Source organism: Sapajus apella, unplaced genomic scaffold (assembly GCF_009761245.1).
Source record: "Sapajus apella isolate SASKATOON/1434 unplaced genomic scaffold, GSC_monkey_1.0 scaffold29, whole genome shotgun sequence".
Taxonomy (NCBI): Eukaryota; Metazoa; Chordata; class Mammalia; order Primates; family Cebidae; genus Sapajus; species Sapajus apella.
The window spans coordinates 550,250-573,069 of record NW_022436969.1 but is presented as its reverse complement, the minus strand read 5'-3'; the positions used below and the strand labels follow the sequence as shown (position 1 = coordinate 573,069).

Below are 22,820 nucleotides of genomic sequence, written 5' to 3'. Positions count from 1 at the left end.
GCATAAGATGGCTAGGAAACTTTCCCACCAGGGCCCTCATTCTCAACTTGTGCTGAGGAGGAAAAGCTTATCATAGGGCATCCAAAGATGCCTTACAGGTGAGTAACATAAACCAACTGTTGAAGGAGCACCGGGAAAGCAGGACTTGGCCTTCAGAAAACAATTATGTTGTGGGCTGATGTGAGCAAGCAAGTGATGATTGCAAAGCCACCTGCTAGGGTGTATCCTGGTGAAGAAATGCTGGAGGGAAGAGAATGATAACCCACATGACGCACCATCCTGTGAGGCCCTTTGCAGCCCACTCCACAGCTGGAGAAGGAGGTTCACCTGTGTCTCCCATTGGAATAAAATAAGGCTGGGATAATTACAACAAAGCTAGCCCCAAGAACAATCACCTGCTGAGTCCTGTCTCTTTCAGCTCTCCAGGCTTAATGAGGATTTGGAAAACTCCGTTTCCTCTAGGATTATGCATTCTCCACATCCCTTATCTACAACACCCTCCACATTTCATTAAGACCCATTTCAAATGCTAGCTCCTCTCCGAAGACTTCTCTTACTCTTTAGAGCAAATAAATGTTTTCTCCTACAGAATTTTGTAAGAACCTCTATTACACAAATTGTCACATAACATTTTAATTCATTTTTTACTTATATATATTCCTCCAGTAGACTTTGTTAGTTACCCCACGTGCCTCACTTGTATTCATATTCTCAGATCCTAGCATGGTGAGTGCTCCATGAAAAATGCATTCTGCTCCCATATTCATGTGTGTGTTTCTGGCTACTTCACATTTTCCACTGAAAGGGCTCAAATTGTCACTGGCAACCCTTTTTCCTGGCAAAGAGATTAGTACTACCTTTTTCGATGTCCATGTTCCAAAAGCAATGTCCCCGTCATCTGCTTCAGGCTTTTTAGACAGTGAGAGGCTGAGATTATTTAAGGAGAGACCAGAAAAAGCATCTAAGGATATTAGAGATATCATTAGATATCTCGAATAAAATAAAGACCATCAGGCAACAATCTGGGATTGGAAAATTTAATATTGTCAGGCTCAAGTGACTTCCAGTGGCTATAAGACCATTAATAACAATATATCTGGTTTTATCTCTCACCACTTCCCTTCATATCCTTCATTTCATCTCATTTGCACTACCCAAAGTTACACAAACTCACCAAGATTTCTCCTTCCCCTCATTTTGTGTCTATAAACGTTTGCTTGCCTTTCCAACATAGTATCTCCATTTTTCAAATGGGAATACTTCATACTTATGAACATTAATTGATTTGGCCAAGGTCACATGAGATCAGATCAAGTGGCCAGTATTTGATCTTGGCTTTGTCTGACTCCAAAGCTTGTTTTCCGTCCCCGCTATGCCAAGCAATTCCTCTGATTAAAAATAGCAACATTCAAATTGTTCCCCATTGCTGAAGTGTCATAAACTGGCAATAAGAGCTTAAATAATAGAATATTCTCATAATCACTGTAGACTGTACTTATTTGTAACAGTTTTGATAAATGCACAAGAACAACTTTAGAAATAAAATGTTATCAACCAAATATCTATGTAAAAGATTCTCAGATTTTCAAGTATATCCAATCCACTTTGGGTGCTTACTTAAAAAACTATAGTTTTCTGGGCCTCACTCTCTAGAAATGTGGATTTAATAAAACATAAAATAAGGCCTAAGAATCCACAGTTTAAGCATACTTTGGGAAACTTTTCTATATACTCTATTATGCAAGACATTTTAAGCATATTTTGAAAACGATTTTTTATACTCTGTTTATTACGTAAGACATTTATTACCATCAAATTTAATATGTCTGGATGGAAGCAAATATTTTCAATGCTAAAATATTTTTGTTAAGATTCCGTAGTTTCTGCTCAATATGATTAGTATGAGTTAGAGTTGATGATATAACCTTGACACAAGATTCCTGATAGAATTAGATGTTACTATTAGACTTGCCTCTCAATCAATATATCTGAACGTGTGCAGATTTTCCTGGGTGTTCTTCTCATTAACTCTAAGTCTAAAGTTCTGTGACTCACAATATACAAGTTTGACTGCTTGTATGTGCATTTCCAGAGGTTAGTCATCAGCATTTCCTAGTACCTAGCTGATTATATCATGGAATTTTGATGATGTTTGCAGTTGCTCTAGTTGAAAAACCCTCCCAAGAACCAGAAACATGTTTCTAAAACCTGTTTCTTGTTGTAGCTCTTGTCATAATTGCCAAAAACTATTTGCTGCTCCCTGGCTGCAACGGCAACATAATTATTGAAATCCCTAGTAGTAGAAAAAAATACTATATATACATATATATGGTATATCACTATATATATATGTATATCACTATATATATATATATGTATATTACTATATATGTGTATGTATGTGTGTGTGTGTGTGTATATATATATATATATATATCTCACTGCTTGGGATAAAGGGAATTTTATATATATATATATATATATATATATATCTGCTTGGGATAAAAGGATGAGGAAATAAATGCCTTTGAAAATACTAATCATTCAAGAAGTTGTAATAAAGTAGAGTTTGTATGGCAGTAACTGTGAAATAGAGTCTAGCGAGATGCTCTAAGAATTAAGGTGGCAGAATTTCTGAAAAATAGGGCTTTAGTTCAATTTAACTCAAAATATTTATTATGTTTATACTGGGTCCCAGGGAATGCTAAGGGAGCAGAGGGAGGGATACATGATCCCCCACTTTAAGCCCCTTTGTACTTCTCAGGGAGCATATACACAGGCTCCAGAGCACAGGTCCTACCATCATAAACATCCGTTCTCATGGACATGCCCTAAGCCTTATGAAATCATTTTACTTCTATGCACTTAAACTCTAATATGAAAGTTTTAGGACAACAATCTACTACTATCCTTCTGGAAATCTCATTCCCTTGCTTGTATTAAAAATATATATGTCTTTTGACCTCACTGAGACTCCAAGCTCATACTCTGCATTTCTTCAGAATTAATCATGTAAGAGATCTATTCTTTGCTTCCTTCCTTTTCCAGAGCATACCCCAAAGTCCGTTTGGATATTCTTGCCAATACCCACCTCCACATAATTCTAAGTGCTTCTGTAATTCTCCAGAAATCATGTTTTCACATTTGTTGGCTTCTTTGGGATTTATTTCCGTCTTCTTAGATCTCTGCATAAAGATTGAAACATATATTCTTTCTTCTTGAACTCCAGTTTGCTTTCATTCATTTATCCATTAATTCAAAAATATTTTTTGAGTAATATTATGTGCTAGCTTCCAAGAACACAGTTTTGATCAAAACGTTTTTCTTGTTTTCGTGGACATAACAGCCTAGTGGTGAGGACAGAGAGTAACAATCACACAAATACCAGTAAACTTGGCAACTATGACAGAAGTGAAAGAGGAGATGCACAAGGTCCCAAAGAGCTCCTTTTGGACAGAATGTGGTAGAAGGTGAGACTGGAGAGTGAGCAAGTGTTAGACAATTTAGGACCTTGCAGGGCAGACGAAAGACTTTTGTTCCCCTTTATTCTAAAAGTTACTGAGAGGGTTTTTTGTTATTGTTTGTTTGTTTGTTTAAGGGATTGATATGCTTAGGTTTGCTCTTTGAAATTCTTTTTCCACCATTACTGTAGTAAGCAGATTGGAGGCTGGCCAGCATAGATGCTAGACCTGCCAGAAAGTTCCAACAGCAATGCAAGTGAAGGACAATAATCACTTGGCTAACATAGTGGTAGTCAAGATGGAAAAAAGTGAATGAACTGAAGAGATATTTTAGATGTAAAATCAATAGACCTTGGTGATGGATTGAAATAGAAGGATAAGAAAAAAAGAATGTTGATAATATCTCTTGGGCTTCTGTCTTGCACAACTAGATAGATGGAGGTATTATTTTCTGGGAAGAGATTACTGGTGAAGGCGAGAATGAGTTTCCAACACATTAAGTTTGAATTGTATTTGAAACTTCCAAGAGAAATGTCAAGTAGGCAATTGGATGTATGGGTTTGGAGTTCAGGAGAAAAGGCCTGAACTGGATAGATCCATAAGCTGCTATTTGCATGAGATCACTTTTGGGAGAGACTACAAACAGAAAAGAGGGACACAGACCCAAGCTTCATGAATAGGTGGTTAGAGAAGAATATACTGGCAAAGAAACAGAAAAGTAACAGAGTTGGAAAGAACATCAGGGGAATTTCAGTGTTCTTCCTATTCTCCTATCTTCAGGAGTCATATGGAAACTTTTTATCTTGAAGCGTTGCCTTTGATTTAAATTACATTGGACTGAGCTAGTTCTACAACTTCTGTGAAGCACTTTTTCTGTCTCCTTTGCTGACTCTTCTTCTTTACTAAGCAAATGTGGACAAGCCAGTTTGTTTTTCAGATATTTTCCTGTCTTTCTCTTCAGCTCTCCCTAAATGATTTCCCCCACTTAATGCGATTTCATTAACATCTGTAAACTGATAACTTTTACATAGTCCTCATCTCTAACTTCAGATAGACAAAACATCATCTCATCCAGTTGCTGCACCAGTACTATGTATGTACACTACTCCAAAAAGTCAATTATGAAGCTTAAAATATTTTTACCTTTTGTTATAGAACAAAGGCCTGTTATTACTAAACTGTAGAAATGTATCAGAAGAATAGAAAATTAAACATACAATTATTTCTTCAGTCAACAGATTTTGGTGAATAATTCCAGAAAATTTCTATGCATATACAAAATATATGTACACAGCATAATTTTTTATATTCAAGTGTTCACATTGGGCACATTATTCTACATACTTGATTTTAAACTTATTGTAAGTTGTACATCATTCCTTGTCAATATATAAAAATCTGTCTCTTTTTTTTTGTTGCACAGAACCAATGTACCCAAATTTTCCGACCAAATTCTATTCTAATAGACATTGGGTTGCTAAGAATTTTTCATTATTACAGCAATAATGAAATAAATGTCCTTGTAAGTAATTTTTAATCAGTTGAACCAGTGTACCTGGAGCTAAATTCGGGGAATAGAGATTGTTGCATAAAAGTGTGTATATATTTTAACTTTTGTTAGCTGTTGTCAAATTGCTGTCCCAAAACACCATATCAACTTACATTTTCACTCAGTCAAGTAAATAATTTTCTACTTCTGCCTCAGCAATATGTATCTAGTATTTACAACAAAAATCTAGTACTTTTATTATAAACTGCCAATCTGATGGATGAATTTTTTTTACTTGTTTAGCTGTTGTTTTTTGCTATTTTATATCTGATTTTGACTAAGGGTGAACATCTTTACTTCTGCATATTAACCATTTGTATATTTTTTAAATTCAAGACCTATCTGTGCTCATATAAGTGAAAGAGCCCTTTATTTCTTTTGCCTATTTTTCTTTCGAATCACCAATTTTTTCTTATGGTTTTACAAAAATTAAGTATATATTTTGGAAACAGACCTTTGTTATACATGTAAAAAATCTTTTTTCTTTTTTTTTGCTTATGCTTACTTACCATATAGATATTTTAATTTTTATGTCGCCAAATTTGTCAATCCCTTATTGGTCCTAGATTTAGATAGACATTCCCCAATTCAAGGTACTTCAATTTTTACCCATTTTTTCCCCTCATGTTAGTCTCCTTTATATTTAAACATGTTTTCCATCTGGAATTTTTTCTGGTATAAGAAGCAAGTTAACTTTAAACTTCATACAGAACCAAAAGAGAGCTTGCATAACCAAGACAGTCCAAGAAAAAGCTGGAGGCATCACACCTCCTGACTTCAAACTATACTACAAGGCTACAGTAATCAAAACAACATGATACTGGTACCAAAACAGAGACATAAACCAATGGAACAGAATAGAGGCCTCAGAAGCAACACCACACATCTACAATCATCTGATCTTTCACAAACTTGACATAAACAAACAATGGGGAAAGGATTCCCTGTTTAATAAATGGTGTTGGGAAAACTGGCTAGCTATGTGCAGAAAGCAGAAACTGGACCCCTTCCTGACATCTTACACTGAAATTAATTCCAGATGGATTAAAGATTTAAACATAAAACCTAACACCATAAGAAGCTCTTCACCATAAGAAGGTCTTATGGTGTTAGGTCTTAGGTTTAATAAGAAGAAAAACCTAGGCAATGCCATTCAGGACAATGGCATAGGCAAGGACTTCATGACTAAACCACCAAAAAGTATGGCAACAAAAGCCTAAATAGATAAACGGGATCTAATTAAACTTCAGAGCTTCTGTACAGCAAAAGAAACAATCATTAGACCAAACCAGCAACCAACAGAATGGGAAAAAATTTTTGCGATCTACCCATCTGACAAAGGACTAATATCCAGAATCGACAAAGAACTAACACAGATTTACAAGAAAAAAAACAAACAGACCCATTCAAAAGCGAGTGAAGGATATGAACAGAGGTTTTTCAAAAGAAGACATTTATGAGGCCAACAAACAAATGAAAAAATGCTCATCATCACTAGTCATTCGAGAAATGCAAATCAAAACCACATTGAGATACCACCTCACGCCAGTTAGAATGTGATCATTAAAAAATCTGGAAACAACAGGTGCTGGAGAGGATGTGGAGAAATAGGAACACTTTTACACTGTTGGTGGAAGTGTGAATTAGTTTAACCATTGTGGAAGACAGTGTTGTGATTCCTCAAGGTTCTAGAAATAGAAATCCCATTTGACCCAGCAATCCCATTACTGGTACATACCCAAAGGGTTATCAGTCCTTCTATTATAAAGACACATGCACATGTATGTTCATTTTGGCACTGTTTACAATAGCAAAGACCTGGAACCAAATTTAATGTCTATCAGTGATGGACTGGACAAGGAAAATGTAGCTTATATACACCATGGAATACTATGCAGCCATAAAAAATGATGAGTTCATGTCCTTCATAGGGACATGGATGAATCTGGATATCATTATTCTCAGCAAACTGACACAAGAACAGAAAATCAAACACTGCATGTTCTCACTCATAGGCGAGTGTTGAACAATGAGAACACATGGACACAGGAAGGGGAGCATCACACACTGGGGTCTGTTGTTAGGGAGCTAGGGGAGGGGCAGTGGAGGGTGGTGAGGGTGGGGAGGTATAACATGGGGAGAAATTCCAGATACAGGTGGTGAGGGGGATGGAGGCAGCAAACCACCTTGCCATGTATGTACCTATGCAACAATTCTGCATGACCTGCACATGTACCCCAGAACCTAAAGTACAATAAAAAAAAGTAGGTTAATTTTGCTCTAAGTGGCTAGCCAGGTGCTCAACACCGTCTTTTGAATTATGTACATTTTGCTCAGTGATTTGAAAAGCCATCTTTATTTCAGACTAGAGATCTTTTCTTAATTCATATATTAAATTTATTTTTGGATCTCTAATTTCAGTAATATTTTATTCAGTCCCATGTTCCAAATTGCATTAATAACTATAGTATTACAATGTTTAGTAACTTGTCAGACCTGAGTTTACTAATTACTATTTTTTCTAGAATGTTCATTTCTATTCTTATTTGTTGTTCCATATGAAATACAAAATTCTTTTGATAAATTGTACACAAACAAAAGACTTGGAGGTCTTTTTATAATATTGTCTCTTTCTGTACAAAAACAAGAACACCTTTCTATTGGTTCATGACTTCTTTATGTTTCCTGGGAAAGCTTGAAGCTTTTATCATACAGGTGGTACATATTATTTCTCAGCTTCTTTATAAGATAATTCATACTTGTACTTGCCACTTTAAGTGGGACATATTTATTTCATTATATTCCATAACTGATAGTATTTAGATTATTGAATTTTTCTTATTAATTATGTACTCAAAATTCTTAAATATTCATGAGTTTTACAGATTATAATTGATTCTCTTGAAATTCCCATGTAGACAAATTTATGGTCTATTAATAATAATAATATTAACTCCTTTCCAATATTTTTCTTTGGCTATTCCATCTAGAAAATATTAAGAATGTAATAGTGAGTTTTCTCCCCTGATTTTAATAAGACTGTGTTTACCATTTTGACACTAGGAATAATAGTAGATTTTTGTATAGTATATTATTTTTATTAAGCGAGAGACCATTCTATTTTTTTACAGTTTAATTTTTCATTTAAAAACAGATGATGAATTATATCAAGCTTTTCAAAACACCCATAGAACTTATTTTATAATTTGAGTTGTTATAATGATTAATTACTGTAATAGATCATTTTGAACATTAAACGTCTTGCATTCCTAGAAAGAATTTCAATTGGTCGTGACTTATTCTTCTAGTGTGCTACCCAAATTTATATGTCAGTGTATTATTTCAAACATTAGCAATTATATTAGTGAATTAATTATTCCATTTGACTTGGTGTTGTGTTGCATTTTGTGTTTGTTGTCTTTGTCTAACTTGCTTTCAGAATCATTTTTTATAATCTGTCAATGACTAAAGATATAAATTAAAACCTCTTTGTCCTATCTAGGTTGCCCATGGGTTTTTTTCTTAACATGTTATGCTATTTTACTTGGTGAAAAAAATATTTATAACAATTACATCTTCACCATGTATTATAACCTACGTATTTAGTTGTCTCATTTTTTTTAAATTTGCCTCATCCAAACAGGAAAAGAAGTCAAACTCTCTTCAGTGATAATATGATTGTATATCTAGAAAACCCAAAAGACTCCACCCCAGAAGTCTCCTGGAACTGATAAATGACTTTAGTAGTTTCAGGATGCAAAACCAATATACAAAAGTCAGTAGCATTTTTTATACCCCATTAACATGCAAGCTGAGAGCCAAGTCAAGAATACAATCCGATTCATAATAGCCACAGAAGAATATAAAATACCTAGGAATACATCTAACCAAGGAGGTGGAAGATATCTACAAGGAGAACTACAAAACACTATTGTAAGAAGTAATAGATGATATAAACAAATGAAAAACAATTTCATGTTCATGTATTGGAAGAACTGACATTATTAAAATGGCCATGCTGCCCAAAGCAATCTATAGATTCAATACTATTCCTATGGAGCTACCAATGTCATTTTTCACAGAACTAGAAAAAAAAAAAACTATTCTATAATACATGTGAAACCAAAAAAGAGCCCAAATAACCAAAGCAATCCTAAGCAAAAAAGAACAAGTTTGGAGACATCATATTACCCAAGTTCAAACTATGCTACAAAGCTACAGTAACCAAAATGGCATGGTACTGATACAAAAACAAAAACGGCATAGTACTGGTATAAAAACAGACACATAGACCAATGAAACTAAAAATATTAAGAGAAATGAACATTAAAAACATGATTTTTTCTAGAGTCAAAAAAGCCCAAAATCAAAATTTTAAATTGTCCCTTTTCCTATAAATTGTCCTTTATTGCTATTCTTTCTTGTTGGTAGATGTTTTATGATCCAATTAAAGATAGAACATCATGTTTAGTTTTTTTGTTCTTTAAGTTATGGGATACATGTACAGAACATGTAAATTTGTTACATAGGTATACGTGTGCCATTGTGGTTTGCTGCACCTATCAACCTGTCATATAGGTTTTAAGCTCCTCATGCATAGTTGTCTCTTTAGTCTGTTTTAGTCTAGTACAATCCCCTACTATATTTTGTATATCATATTGTTGTCCAGGGTATTTTTTACTAGGAATTCTACACTTGATCTTAGCCAAAAGGCTGAGAAGCGATTACTAGGAATTCTAAAATTGATGTTTTTCCGATTGTTTTCTCTTTTGATAAGTCAGGTTAAATATTTTGGGCAAGAATACTGTGTGAGATATTGTATAGTTTTCATTACATCATGAAAGGAGGTACATATTGACAGTTTGTCTCATTATTAACAATAATAGGTTTCATCAATCAGTAAGATCGTGAGATACTTTGAGACCATGTAAACTCCTAGTTTTCTAACCAACTTTTACTCGGTAGTATGAGTACCCATTGACGGTCTTTGTCTGAATCCTTTATTCATGTTGCTCAGTGCAATATCTTAATTTTCTACTTCCATCATTTTCTGCTCTATTTATTAGCTGGCAATCTTCCCTAAAGAAAACTTACTCTTCATCACCACCACCACCCTTTCGAGAAACACCACGGACTCATGTATTCTATTTCATTCAGTGTACTATATAGCTCATTAACGTCAACTTTTAGTACTTTTTGCATCAAAGACACTTAAACTATGTTTATGTAGCAAAAGTCTTTATTATTATAAGGTATATGCAGTAGCAATTCAGTGACACATCTACAATTCACTTTTAAACTATTCAGCAAAAGATGTGTTTATACATAGAAAAGAGCTAATGGGGCAAAATGTTAACATATTGTGAATCTGGATGAAGGTTTGAATTTTTTTTTCTTTTTAGGTTTTGGGGTACATGTGAAGAACATGCAAGATTGTTGCCTAGGTACACGCATGGCAGTGTGATTTGCTGCCTTCCTCCCCATCAACTATATCTGGCATTTCTCCCCATGCTATCTCTCCCCAACTCCCCAACCCCCGCTGTCCCTCCCCTATTTTCCCCCAACAAGCCCCAGTGTGTGATGCTCCCCTCCCTGTGTCCATGTGTTCTCATTGTTCACCACTCACCTATGAGTGAGAACATGCGGTGCTTGATTTTCTGTTCTTGTGTCAGTTTGCTGAGAATGATTGTTTCCAGGTTCATCCATGTCCCTACAAAGGATGAACTCATCGTTTTTTATGGCTGCATAGTATTTCATGGTGTATATGTGCCACATTTTCCCTGTCCAGTCTATCATCAATGGGCATTTGGGTTGGTTCCAGGTCTTTGCTATTGTAAACAGTGCTGCAATGAACATTTGTGTGCATGTGTCCTTGTAATAGAACGATTTATAATCCTTTGGATATGTACCCAGTAATGGGATTGCTGGGTCAAATGGAATTTCTATTTCTAGGCCCTTGAGGAATCTCCACACTGTCTTGCACAATGGTTGAACTAAAAAAATTACACTCCCACCAACAGTGTAAAAGTGTTCCTATTTCTCCACATCCTCTCCAGCACCTGGCATTAGGTGGTATCTCAATGTAGTTTTGATTTGCATTTTTCTGATGACCAGTGATGATGAGCATTTTTTCATATGTTTGTTGACCTCATGTATGTCTTCTTTTGTAAAGTATCTGTTCATATCCTTCGCCCACTTTTGAATGGGCTTATTTGTTTTTTTCAAAGGTTTGAATTTTTAAGTAAAAATAGAGAAAAACAAAACACAAACTAAATTTTGAAAATTGATCAGTCCTTCCATTCAGTTCTTCCATAAAAACCTCTTACAGATTCTTTTTTCTTCGTTAATAGGATAAGTATCTTCCCTTTGCACCTAATTTCAAAAGAAGGAAAGTGTTTCCCCTGAGCCTCCATCGCCCTATTCCTCCACCCAGTTTGAATCTGCCACCTGGTACTGTCTGTTTTAACTTCATCATGCTCCCATCTCTCTTTCCCTTTCCATTGAAACCACACTATTTCAGCTTCTTTACCTAAGCAATTACAGTAGCCTCCAAATTCATCTTTCTCCCTGTAGTGTCTCTTTCCTACTCATTCATTACAGAGCTTCCAAGACAAACTCTAAAAACACAACTTTAAGGTCAATGCCTTGCTCAAAAGCCCACATTGGTTCTCTCTCTGCCATTGAATGTAGTCCAAATTTCTCAGCAGAGCATTCCAAGTCCATCACATTTGCTTTCATTCTGTTCTATCAGTGTCCCTGCTAACTCTCACAAGTGAGATACTTAGTCCAATACAATTCCTTCTGGGGCTGAAAAATTATGTATTTCTTACTGCCTTTTTTTCCCATCCACATCTTTATTTGTCATGAATCTAGTCATCCTAAAAATTTGAAAATCTACCTCTTCCATAAAGTGCTTTCAAATTCCCTTAGTGGGAAACTTATTTCCCTCTTGCAGGGGCTCATAAAACACTACAGGTTTTTCCTATACAACATATGTCAGTGTGCCCAGTAAAAAGCCTCATCACACCTTTGAGATTTAGTCAATATTATAGCCTTCTTAAACTTGGGAACTTATATTATCTATTTTTTAAAAATTTCTACCAGCAACTAGCACAGTGCCTAGCAGGACTCAAGAAACACTGGTGAAACGGAATTTTCAAAACTGCAGTCAAGAAACAGCTTCTGAAAATTATGGAGTAAGCTGTTAGAGTTCACGGTTCTCAAAATCATTTGAAATTTTCCCTTGTTCATAAACATTGTTTCGATGTAGAGAAAAGCATATAAAGATGTGATGCTGTTGAATTCTTATTCTAGAATTGACTAGAGAAAAATAAAATTAAGATTTTCCTTAGGTCTGCTTTAAAAGAAAGGAAGACAAGTTAGGCTATAGATTACTTTGGTCAATTATAAACAAAATCCCTCTAAAAATGTAAAACCAAAAACACAATTTTATTATAAATATATTTTTCTCATTGGTTAGCTTTTTAATTTTTATTTTATTATTATTTTTTTTTTGAGACAGAGTCTTGCTCTGTCACCCAGGCTGGAGTATGGTGGCGAGATCCTAACTCGCTGCAACCTCCCACTCCCAGGTTCAAGCAATTCTCCTGCCTCAGCCTCCAGAGTAGCTGGGATTACAGCTATCTGCCACCACGCTCAGCTAATTTTTTGGCATTTTTTAGTAAAGATGAGGTCTCACCATGTTGGCCACACTGGTCTCGAACTTCTGACCTAAAGTGATCCACCCACCTCAGCCTCCCAAAGAGCTGAGATTACAGGTGTGAGCCACCACGTTTAGCCTAGTTTTTGTTGTTGTTGTTTTTGTTGTTGTTTAATTTTAATGGTTACTTCCAGTCATCATGATTTCTGTTCATATCCTTGAGATCAATTTTGTGACTTCGCCTAAAATCAACTAATCTACTCAAGAGTCATATTTCATACTGCAAGCTATAAACTATTCATCTAGTCCAGGGATCGTCAAACATTTTCTGTAAAGGGCAAGATAAGTAATTATTTTAGGCTTTCTATGCCAACATGGTCTGTGTCATAACTTCTTAGCCCTGCTGTTGTAGAGTGAAAGAAACCACAATTTATGTTCAAATGACTATGGCTGTGTTCAACTAAACACACCCACACACACACACACACACACAGTGGACCCTATTTGACCCATGGTAATAATTTGCAAACATCTACTTAAGTTTTTATTTTTACTTTTATTATGAAAATTTTCAAATATACACAAAACAAACCATATACTATTATTTAGATTTAACCGTTGTCAATATTTGCCGTATTTTTTATCTATTTCATTGCTGAATTATTATGAAGAAAATTTCCATCATCATGACATTTCACACCTACATAATTCACATATCTGTAAAAATAAACCTAATATGGCTGGGCACAGAGGCTCGCGGCCATAATCCAAGCACTTAGGAAGGTTGGGGGGGGTAGACCACTTGAGGTCAGGAGTTCAAGATCAGCCTGGCAACATGGTAAAACCCCATCACTCCCAAAACTAAAAAAAATTAGCTGAGCGTGGTGGCTCGCTCCTGTAGTCCCAGCTACTTAGGAGGCTGAGACACGAGAATTGCTTGTTCTGGGAGACAGAGGTTGCAGTGAGTCAAGATCGAGCCACTGCAATCTTGGCTCTTTTGTCCAAACCAGAAATCATTACCAACTAGACAGTGCATGTGATTGTTATATATTAAAAAGAAAAGTATCTTTTAATCTAAAATGCAGCCCCCAGCTCCCAGACGTCTATGTGTGTGACATTGACTCTTTGAGGAATAGTTTAATTTTAAACAATGTGAACAAGATCTACAATCAATATATCTCATAGGAATATTAATACAGTATAGAGGCAAACACAAAATTTTTATTTATATAATGTCTAACTTATTTACTTCAATTTCTCCTCCATGTTTAAGGTTTTTATCTTACACCTATTTTTTTAAACAATTTGTAGATTTCATTAGGATAATTTAGACACATAAATAAAACTAGAAGTTCACACATAACATCAAAATATAGCTAACAATAATTTATTCTATATTTCAAAATAGCTACAAGAGAAGAACTGTAAGCTTCCCAACACAAAGAAATGATAAATGTTTGAAGTGATGGATGTCGCAGTTGCCCTGATTTAATCATTATAACACTGCAGACAGATGTGAAAACATCACATGCACCCCAAAGATATGTACAGTTATTCCCTACCAATTTAAAAATACTTTATTGCTAAAAGGAAAAGAAAGCACATTCTGAAGAATTTCTCTGAAGTATGAATTCATGCTATGGATGCTATGTAAGTGAAGGTGGATAAAACAGTTACTGTCATTAGGCTTGAGAACTTCTAGATCAATAAAATGTGTTATCTTTAGTTAAACATGCTGATAATTTTGTTTTTCAAAATTATTTTTATAGGGGCTGATTATTTTGTTTTCTTAAAAGGTATTGCAATATTTCAAGCTAAGAACAAATATAGAAACGCAAACAGTTAACATACATTCTGGAGTTTGCAATGCCTTATAAGAAAGAGGAATATCCTCCTCTCTAGAGAATTTTGGCCCCTATGGAAAACTTTGTCAGCTCACCAGGGAAATTCCAGACAAAAAATCACCCCAAATCTCACAAAATTTTCATGAAATGAGAACTGTTCTTTGTACGTGGAGGTACACATACTAAACAATGTTCAGAGTGAAGAAAGGAGTTCACTGAGATGGGAAAGAAGTAACAGTGCGATGAGAGGTTACAGATGAGGTTCCTGGAAGAAAGAAGTGAAAACAATGTGAATACGGAAATGGAACAGTTTGTGTTGCCTATGTTGTAAAGCATCTTAACTCACTGGCATTAGGAAAGAGGACCACCAAGTCAGGAAAAAGGACAGGACCAGCTGAGATAGGAGTACGTGAAGGAAAACTAATTAAATGTGCTAATTGAAAGCTGGAACAAAGATCAAGTTCTCAGTTAAGTAAAGGCATAGAGTAGATTGAATGAGATGAGTTTGTAAAAATGAGAAGAACCTAAGGCTTGGCATAAGACACAAGATAGACAATGAAAGCAATGATGTTTGCACTGTCCAGTATGGTAGCCACTAGCCACATGTGGTTATTTACATTTAAATTAAGTAAAGTTAAATATTCACTTCTTCAGTCATGATAGCCATATTTTTAATCCTCAATAGTCACATATTATAAGTGGCTACCATATCAGACAGCATAGATAGAGAGTATTTTTGCATTGTAGAAAGTTCTACTGGATAGCACTGTTCTGAGGACATTAAAGTGAGCAAGAAAGAGAAACAGACAGGGAAGGAGGCAAAGGAGAGAAAGTGATTCGTAAACTCCCTCTCCCACTGTGTTTAACATTGGATTGGCTCTCATGTGACTGTCTAGACAGATGTTGTTCTGCAGTGTTGGAGTTCTATTACACTTCCTCTCCAGAAAGATGCCTGAGAATTGCTGCTGCCTTATGAATTCTCTAGTCAGATAGGATTGGTGGAGCAAGGCATTGAGTTAGGGGTGGAGCCACGTTGGGTTTAGGGAAAGGTATTTTGATAGTAAAGAAGGCCCCCGTACATGCCCAGCCATCATGCCCAGAATACAAGGTGCATAAAACATTGACTTGCCACTGGAAAGCTGCAAGAGTAGGTCCTGTTGTCTCTGGTGAGCAGTGATTCTTCTGTTATTCATGGTCAGACAACCTGATACTAATATAGTGCTCAGACTAAGTCACAGGTTGAGACAGTCTATTTTACTTGACATTTCTCATTAGAGAAAATTGGCCAGCTCATCTTTCTAAATTTCATTTATTTACATCTCACATTTCCAATCATAAGCATTCTTATTCACTGCAAATAAACATGGGCAGCCTATCTCCTTCCCTCTACACTCTATGATGAATCATATGAAAATTCAAACCACACATCTTCTTTGCTACAAATCTGTAGTGAAATGACAGCACTCTGTAGACTCTCTGACCTGCAGAGATTTTCTTCCTTTGGGAGACATTTTGAGTAACTTTTTGACCATAATCAGCATCTTATCAGATAGGTCTCTCGTTCCAAGTAGCCATTTCAAACTAGGAGGGCATCCAGTGTTTATGAGCTTCCTGCCACTCACAATATTTATGCTAGATATTGCCAGGGGAAGAGAAGAGAGACAAAAAATATGTCCAACTGCTGCCTTGTGAAGGTTGCTATTTATTTTCACAAACCTCAGGGCTGCATTCAGTTTCCCATCTACATGTGTAGGCAGCCATTTCTTCAGTGTATTCCCTATGTTCTAATTGGCTCACTGTACAGATTCTTGGCTCTGTGCTCGGGAATCGTCATTGACTTTTAACCCACCTCACCTGCAGAGCAGCTTTCTGTGTTTCCATTAGTATTTCAGGCACCGAATCTCATTTTTAAAATTATCATCAGGATTTTAATTGGTGGTTCTCACTATTCACCCTTAATTAAGTTTAGTAACATTTAAATGTTTGTTTTGTAGCATTTTAAAAAGAATCATAAAGAGAGAAAAATAATTAAGGAGAGAAAATAATTCCTGCAGAGGGAAAATGAAGGATTCCTTGGACTTAAGTCTGGTCAGTTAATGGGAATTAGGAATTATGCAGAGGATCTAATAATTGTAAGTATCATTGTTTTACTTGTTTGAATTAATAACTTAAAAAAAAACCCTCACTCTCACATTAGCAAACTTTCCGTCTCTTAACAAGTGAAAATAACTGAAACTTTCCCAACATCTACTAAAATGGAAAGTTTGTAATTTTCTACTATGACCTGAGGGTTTGGCTACAAACAGATAATCGAATGAATAAGATGAGCGTTCAAGTTATACCTGCCTATTTAATATGGAGAGAAGTTAAACCACTTGTAAAGACAGCCTAAGGTGAGAAGACCCTATCACCTGTATAATCCTCCACATTTCTGTTCACTTTAAGTGCCTGCCACCGAAAACCTTCAATGAAGGAGTGAATCTTCCTTGCCCTGTCAAGAGTTGCTTCTCAGGTGGAAGAAGGGTGTGTCCCCAAGTTTTTACCTGGGAGCAATGATGATCTTGTCAAGCATTTCAGTGAGACCAGCCCAAGTTTTTAGGGTGGGGATCCAGACTGGTTATACGTACCTGCAGTCCTTCTCCCAGAGGAAGGCAGAAACACCTCAAAGCCTGCATGTAAGAACAACTACTGAGAAATTATTTTAATCAGACACCAGCTGAGTGGGAGAAAGAAAAAGAACAGAGAACAAACAAAACTCCCTTGGTCTTGGATGTAAGAGAATCCAGCAGAGATGGACTGGAGTTTCTTCAGAATAGCTGCAGTGCTGTTCATTTTTCTGGTGAGTGGATTCTGGTAAAAATTCTTCAAAATCATGCTCATTGTAAACAAGTGGAAATGTTTTAGAAAATGTTAGTAGACATTATTTCTAACCTAAACCCATTAAAAATGTGTGTTAATGACAAAGTGATTTTATGAACTAGATTTTTCAATAGCATTTCACTATTTATTTGAAGATTCAAGACGACATTAATGCATCAGTGTCAACTCATTGTATTACATCTCTGACATTGAAGTTGTTGCTAAGTCATGCTGGGAAAATACTGAATTTAGGAAATTCCTATCACTAGTTAGTAGCACTTTGTGGTCCAAAATCTCTTTTGCAAGAGGGTTTTTAAACTAATCAAGTGTGTCTGGACTTTTAACCTAAATATTTTTTCATTGTTTCAGTATCTTTGGTGTTGTAATTACTCGAATTTTTAATACATAAAAATAGCATCCACATAATTTAAAATCATAGCAGTTTGTGGCTGGCCTCACTATCCAAATAATCTTGTCAGTTGCATACTTGCTTAGAATCTATACCACTATTATCAAAAGCCCCGCACTGTTTACAATTTTATTTAAAACATTTTTAATTTCAAAAAACGGCAGTCCAGGAGGTTTATAAATGACATATTAAGTGAAGAGGTGGCCATAAAGAGTAAGTAAATTATTATTATACTCGATCTTACTACTGGAATGTCAATGATGATAGCTGTGATACTAAAGTTGTGTACTTGATGGTCAGACGAATGCAATGAAATACTTTATCATTGCCCCCTTACATGTAATTAGTTTTCTCTTTGTAAAGATAATATTAAGTGCACCACTAATGTATTATGTCAATTTCACTTCAGTGAAAATTTGAAAATTGTAATCTCTCTCACAGTAAGGTTAATGTAATTCAAAAAGTCAGGTGCCAAGTAAATTGCCCTCCAGCTTGGCAGTATGTACAGTGTTGTTGCTCACATTTGTTTCTACTTGCTTAATTTTTCAACTGGAATGTTGAGTTGGTATAATAAGTTAGATCTTTGATTCAAAGTATACTGGTTAGTTTGAATTCAGTTTTTTAATTAAGGCAGGATATAATCCGTGGATTTTGCTATAAATAACCATAAATAAGCTGGTGGCTTTAGTTCCAAGCTTCCCTTCAAACATTAGTCCTATCCTATGGACTTTTCAGTTGATATTTACGATCAGTTGATTTCATTATTTAGGATTTGGAAGGGATCACTGAGCAATATACAGTATATCATTTGAAATACAAGACTTTCATAATGTCAATAATCAAATACTTTCACTTAAAGTTTCAGATAAATTTGATCCATTACGAGCTACTATAGTTTTAGTTGATCAGCTTGTTCAGATAGAAATACAATAACTTTCATAGACTCTCTAAGATGTGCCTTATTCTTCATTTGCTTATTTTTAATTAATTACAGCATATAAAATTTCTTTAAACAGTCACTTTCTACTTACTCATTCTTCAATAAAATGTATCATCATCAATATCATGTATCTTTATTGAACTTTCTCTGGCTGTGCCTAGATTTTTTGTTGTTGTTGGTTTACGGGAGGTTTTCAGGAATAGGGGAAGAGGAGGTTACCGTATTTTATATTGAAATCAATCACAACTCTCTCACATGCCTTATGAAAACTATTTCTCAAAGAACTTACACTATAATGAATTACAGTGTTTCATTTTTACATTGACATCATAGCTTTTTTGTGAAACATTTCACTTTTTAAGTTTTGGAAGATCAAAATTTATTTTAACTACTGTTTTTATCACATAGAATAATTTTGATAATTGTCCTTTGGAGTTTCCTAATCTGTATTTTTCTTTAAAATACTTTTTTCTTTATAAAACAACCACCAGTATAGCATATTCTTCTAATTACCTTTCTTCTAGTCTCGCTATAAATGCTTGCTTATACTAAAAAAGAAAAAGAAAAAAATCTATGTAAAGTCTTTATATTCATCTCTACTTGAAGTCAATAAGTGAGAATCTGCATTATGACGCACATTTGTATAATTGTTAAGGCCTTTAAGACATTTAAATTAGTAGTATCTTTAAAGCAAAGAGAACTGAGTATCTGTTTGCAAGCATACTGTGTATTCAGCTCAATGCATCTGAAGGTTGTGAGCTTTGTTCAAATGGGTGGGTTGAATCAGAAAGAACAAAGCTGGATGAGCTGCTCTTACAGCCAAGATTGCTCTATGGCTATTCTATTGTTCTGACAAGTCTCCTGGACAGACAAGAGATTACACCTGCTATAACACTGCAAGTCAAACATATTTTGTTAATTCTGCATCTATTTTGCTTTCTTCTTTTTGTCTCCACATATTCAGTGCATGGAGTAGAGAAGGGAGTTAGAATGTATTTTCTCTAGGCCAGAGAATTATGCTTCCTATGCACCAAATAAAAGAAACCTGTGTGGCTGCACGTGATAGTGGTAAAAAGTACAGCATGGTCACTGTGAGAAAGCAAAATAGAGCCAGCAGGGTTTCCATGGTTTTAATGATTTCTGAAAATTGCCTGCAACTTTACCAGATCCAATTAGTTCATTCAAGTCAACACAAATCTGAAGATGTGTTTTTCTAAAAAGGCAAATTTCTGTAGCTCAAGCTCAAAGGAGAGAGAAAATGACTTTTCTCTATGACCATAAATGATCTGATTACTTCAGTTTATCAACCTATTCCCCCTCTTTCTATGAGCTAATATTTCCAGAGCAAACAAACAAAACACCAACCATCTGATCACCTGATAAACTAACTCCACAGTTTGAACCAAACTGAAATTCTGTAAAATATGAGCAGGAGTTTTTAAGAGTACTTTCAGCACTCAGGCTAAAATACACAGTAAATAATATACATTTTATTGCATAGCTCCTAAACTTAATTGAAGACATCTTAAGTCCCCATAATTGTGTTCACAGGTGCCTAAAGCAAGAGAAAGACTATCAAACTAGAACAGACCAAATGGAAGACAAGCAAAAGAGAGGGCCCTTTGTGCTTTCTTGAGCATGTATTATAGTGATGCATATCATAGAGATTAGTTATTCAGTAAAATATTTTCTAGAAAATGGAAGGGGAATATTTTTGTTCACGTATTCAGTGAAACTTACAAATTGCATTCAAGTATTATCATTAACATTCATATGGTATTCATAAAACCTTTATCATTCCGCTGCAGATTTAGGATTACCATCTTCTATCACCTTTACAGAAACAGGGAGGACAAATTTATCATGGCTCAATTGGTTTGAGTTGCCACAGAGCAAAAACATTTTGTCATCCTTGTTTTAGGAAAGAGTAGAACCTAAAACACTGAAGAATGCTGCCTTAAATCTGAAAAGCTGACCCTAGGAGTAAGATTCACTTGTTTAACAAATCTTAATAATCTAGAAAAAGGACACTCTCATGTATATTCAGAGCACTTAATTTCTGATAACTCTTTCTCCACTACACATTCATCAAAGACATGGTTGCTGAGTATCCCTGTGTCCTAATAGGCATTGCCTAATATATCAGCAGGAAGCCTGCTCTGCCAGGCATTGCAAGTAGATTTATATGCTCCCTTAAATCAGGGAACACCCTTGCACAGTGCTGGGTCAGGCCACCCTTGCTGATTATGCTTGATATGCAAATTCCTTCAATAGACTTAGGCAGGTCAGATTTTTTTAAATGTCATTGGCTGCTGATCCATACTCTTAATTGGTCTATGAGAATAGGGCACAGTTTTTCATACTTGTCTAATGAGAAACCATATCTCTACAAATTACTAGTTGCCTGTTGCTCATAAAACTACGTGACTGTACGTCATTTGAAGGCAGGTTCTGTGTTTGATTTGCCTTTGTATCACTTATAGTGCCTTGCACTAGTGCAAGATTGCTCAATAGATGTCTCACCACACACAGCAGAGGTACCACAGGAAGTTTTGAATAATTTATACTACTCTTCCCCCACGTAGTCCAAAAAATTATCATGCTATTAAACACAGAAATCACAATACTAGATTTCTTCAACATTTTAATGGTATAGCATTAAGTTCACTTTGCATTTCATCTGAGGCTTGCTATAATATTTTTAGGCCTTTAAAAGTCTTAATCTAGCACTGGATCCACATAATAGACATTCAGTGTGTACTTGTAAAATAAACAAATGAAAAGAATAAATTAGAGAAATCAACCCATTGAGATGTTGTCAACCCCAGACTGTGATACCCTTTGTCAGAGCAATACAAAAAAAAAAAAAAAAAAAAACATAAGAGGAGGTTTTTAAATAAAGAAAATTGTGATATTTTAGCTTTGTTTCAAGGGCTTCTTTATGATGTATATAAAATTAACAATTACATTAGACTTGAATGCTTAACAAAAAGTAAACACTTATGTTAGAATTGAATGCTTAGCAAAAAGTGACTTGGAAGACCATCTCACAATTATTAAATGCAAGAGATGTTTTTAAATTAAAATGGCCTGTTACTCTCAAACCCATTTTTATTATGTGCAAAGAAGCATGAACTTCAATATTAAAAAGAAAAACATTAAAAATTACTATAATTGGGGATTTATTAAAATTAGCCTGCAGTTTTGTCTCCTGTAGCTTTTAAAAAGTACATAAATTGATTTGTTCCTAAAAGAGAAATGAAGAGAAAGCCCATTGAAGATGCATTTCCGGTGAATTATTTACTGTTTTCATAGAATTTTAGGACTAGAGGGAACTTTCAGCCTCATATATAACTGAGGAAACTGAGGCTGATTTAATGACTTACCTCAACATCCAACATCCATACCCACTCGGCAAGGTAGCTGAGATATACTCAGTCAGATATACTGACAATCCTTGTGTTCATCTCTAGGTGAATCTCCATTACAGACTCCATAGCACACACTCCAAACTCATTTCTGAATCCAACTTCTCCCCTAATTGCCAGAAAATAACCTCCCCCTTACTGCAGGGACAAGGTCTAGGTCATTTAGGAGAGTGTCTTCCAATTTCCGATTCCTAATTGATTGATTTTAATCTCCATCCACCTCACTCTTACTGCAGGGAGAAGGTCTAGGTCATTTAAAATAATGTCTTCCAATTGCCCTTTCCTAATTGATTGATTTTAATCTCTATCTTTCCTCTCTTCCTTGCCTTTGTTTTTGAAGTCCTTTCTTTTTCTGCCCATTCTCCCCTTCTCTTTTCATCACGACACCTCTATAAGAATCTTCTTTCTGAACATCTCTTCTTTTAAATCAAAATCTCCTCCTAGTCTCTAAAAATCCTTAGGTTCCTCTTACTCAAAAAAAATGTCCTTGAATGCTATATCTAGGTCTACCATCTTGTCCCTCTGTTCCCTTTTATCACCAGTATCTTGAAAAAGTGACCATCTTTATGTCCTCCCCTCCACCTCTTACTCCCTAATCCCTTGCTGTCAAGCAGCTGCATGCTCCATCCAGCTAAAAATATTCTCTTGAAGGTCCTTCAGAACCTCAGGA

General features: G+C 35.3%; 1 protein-coding gene across 1 annotated transcript in view; it reads left to right on the top strand.

Moving 5' to 3' along the window:
* The first annotated feature begins 16,997 nt into the window (after positions 1 to 16,997).
* DSG1 (desmoglein 1) overlaps positions 16,998 to 22,820 on the top strand; it is a 34,341-nt gene continuing 28,518 nt past the window's right edge. The window contains exon 1 of the mRNA XM_032293118.1: positions 16,998 to 17,353. Coding sequence (XP_032149009.1) covers positions 17,306 to 17,353 — 48 coding nt within the window. The 5' untranslated portion in view covers positions 16,998 to 17,305. The remainder of the gene's footprint in view (positions 17,354 to 22,820) is intronic.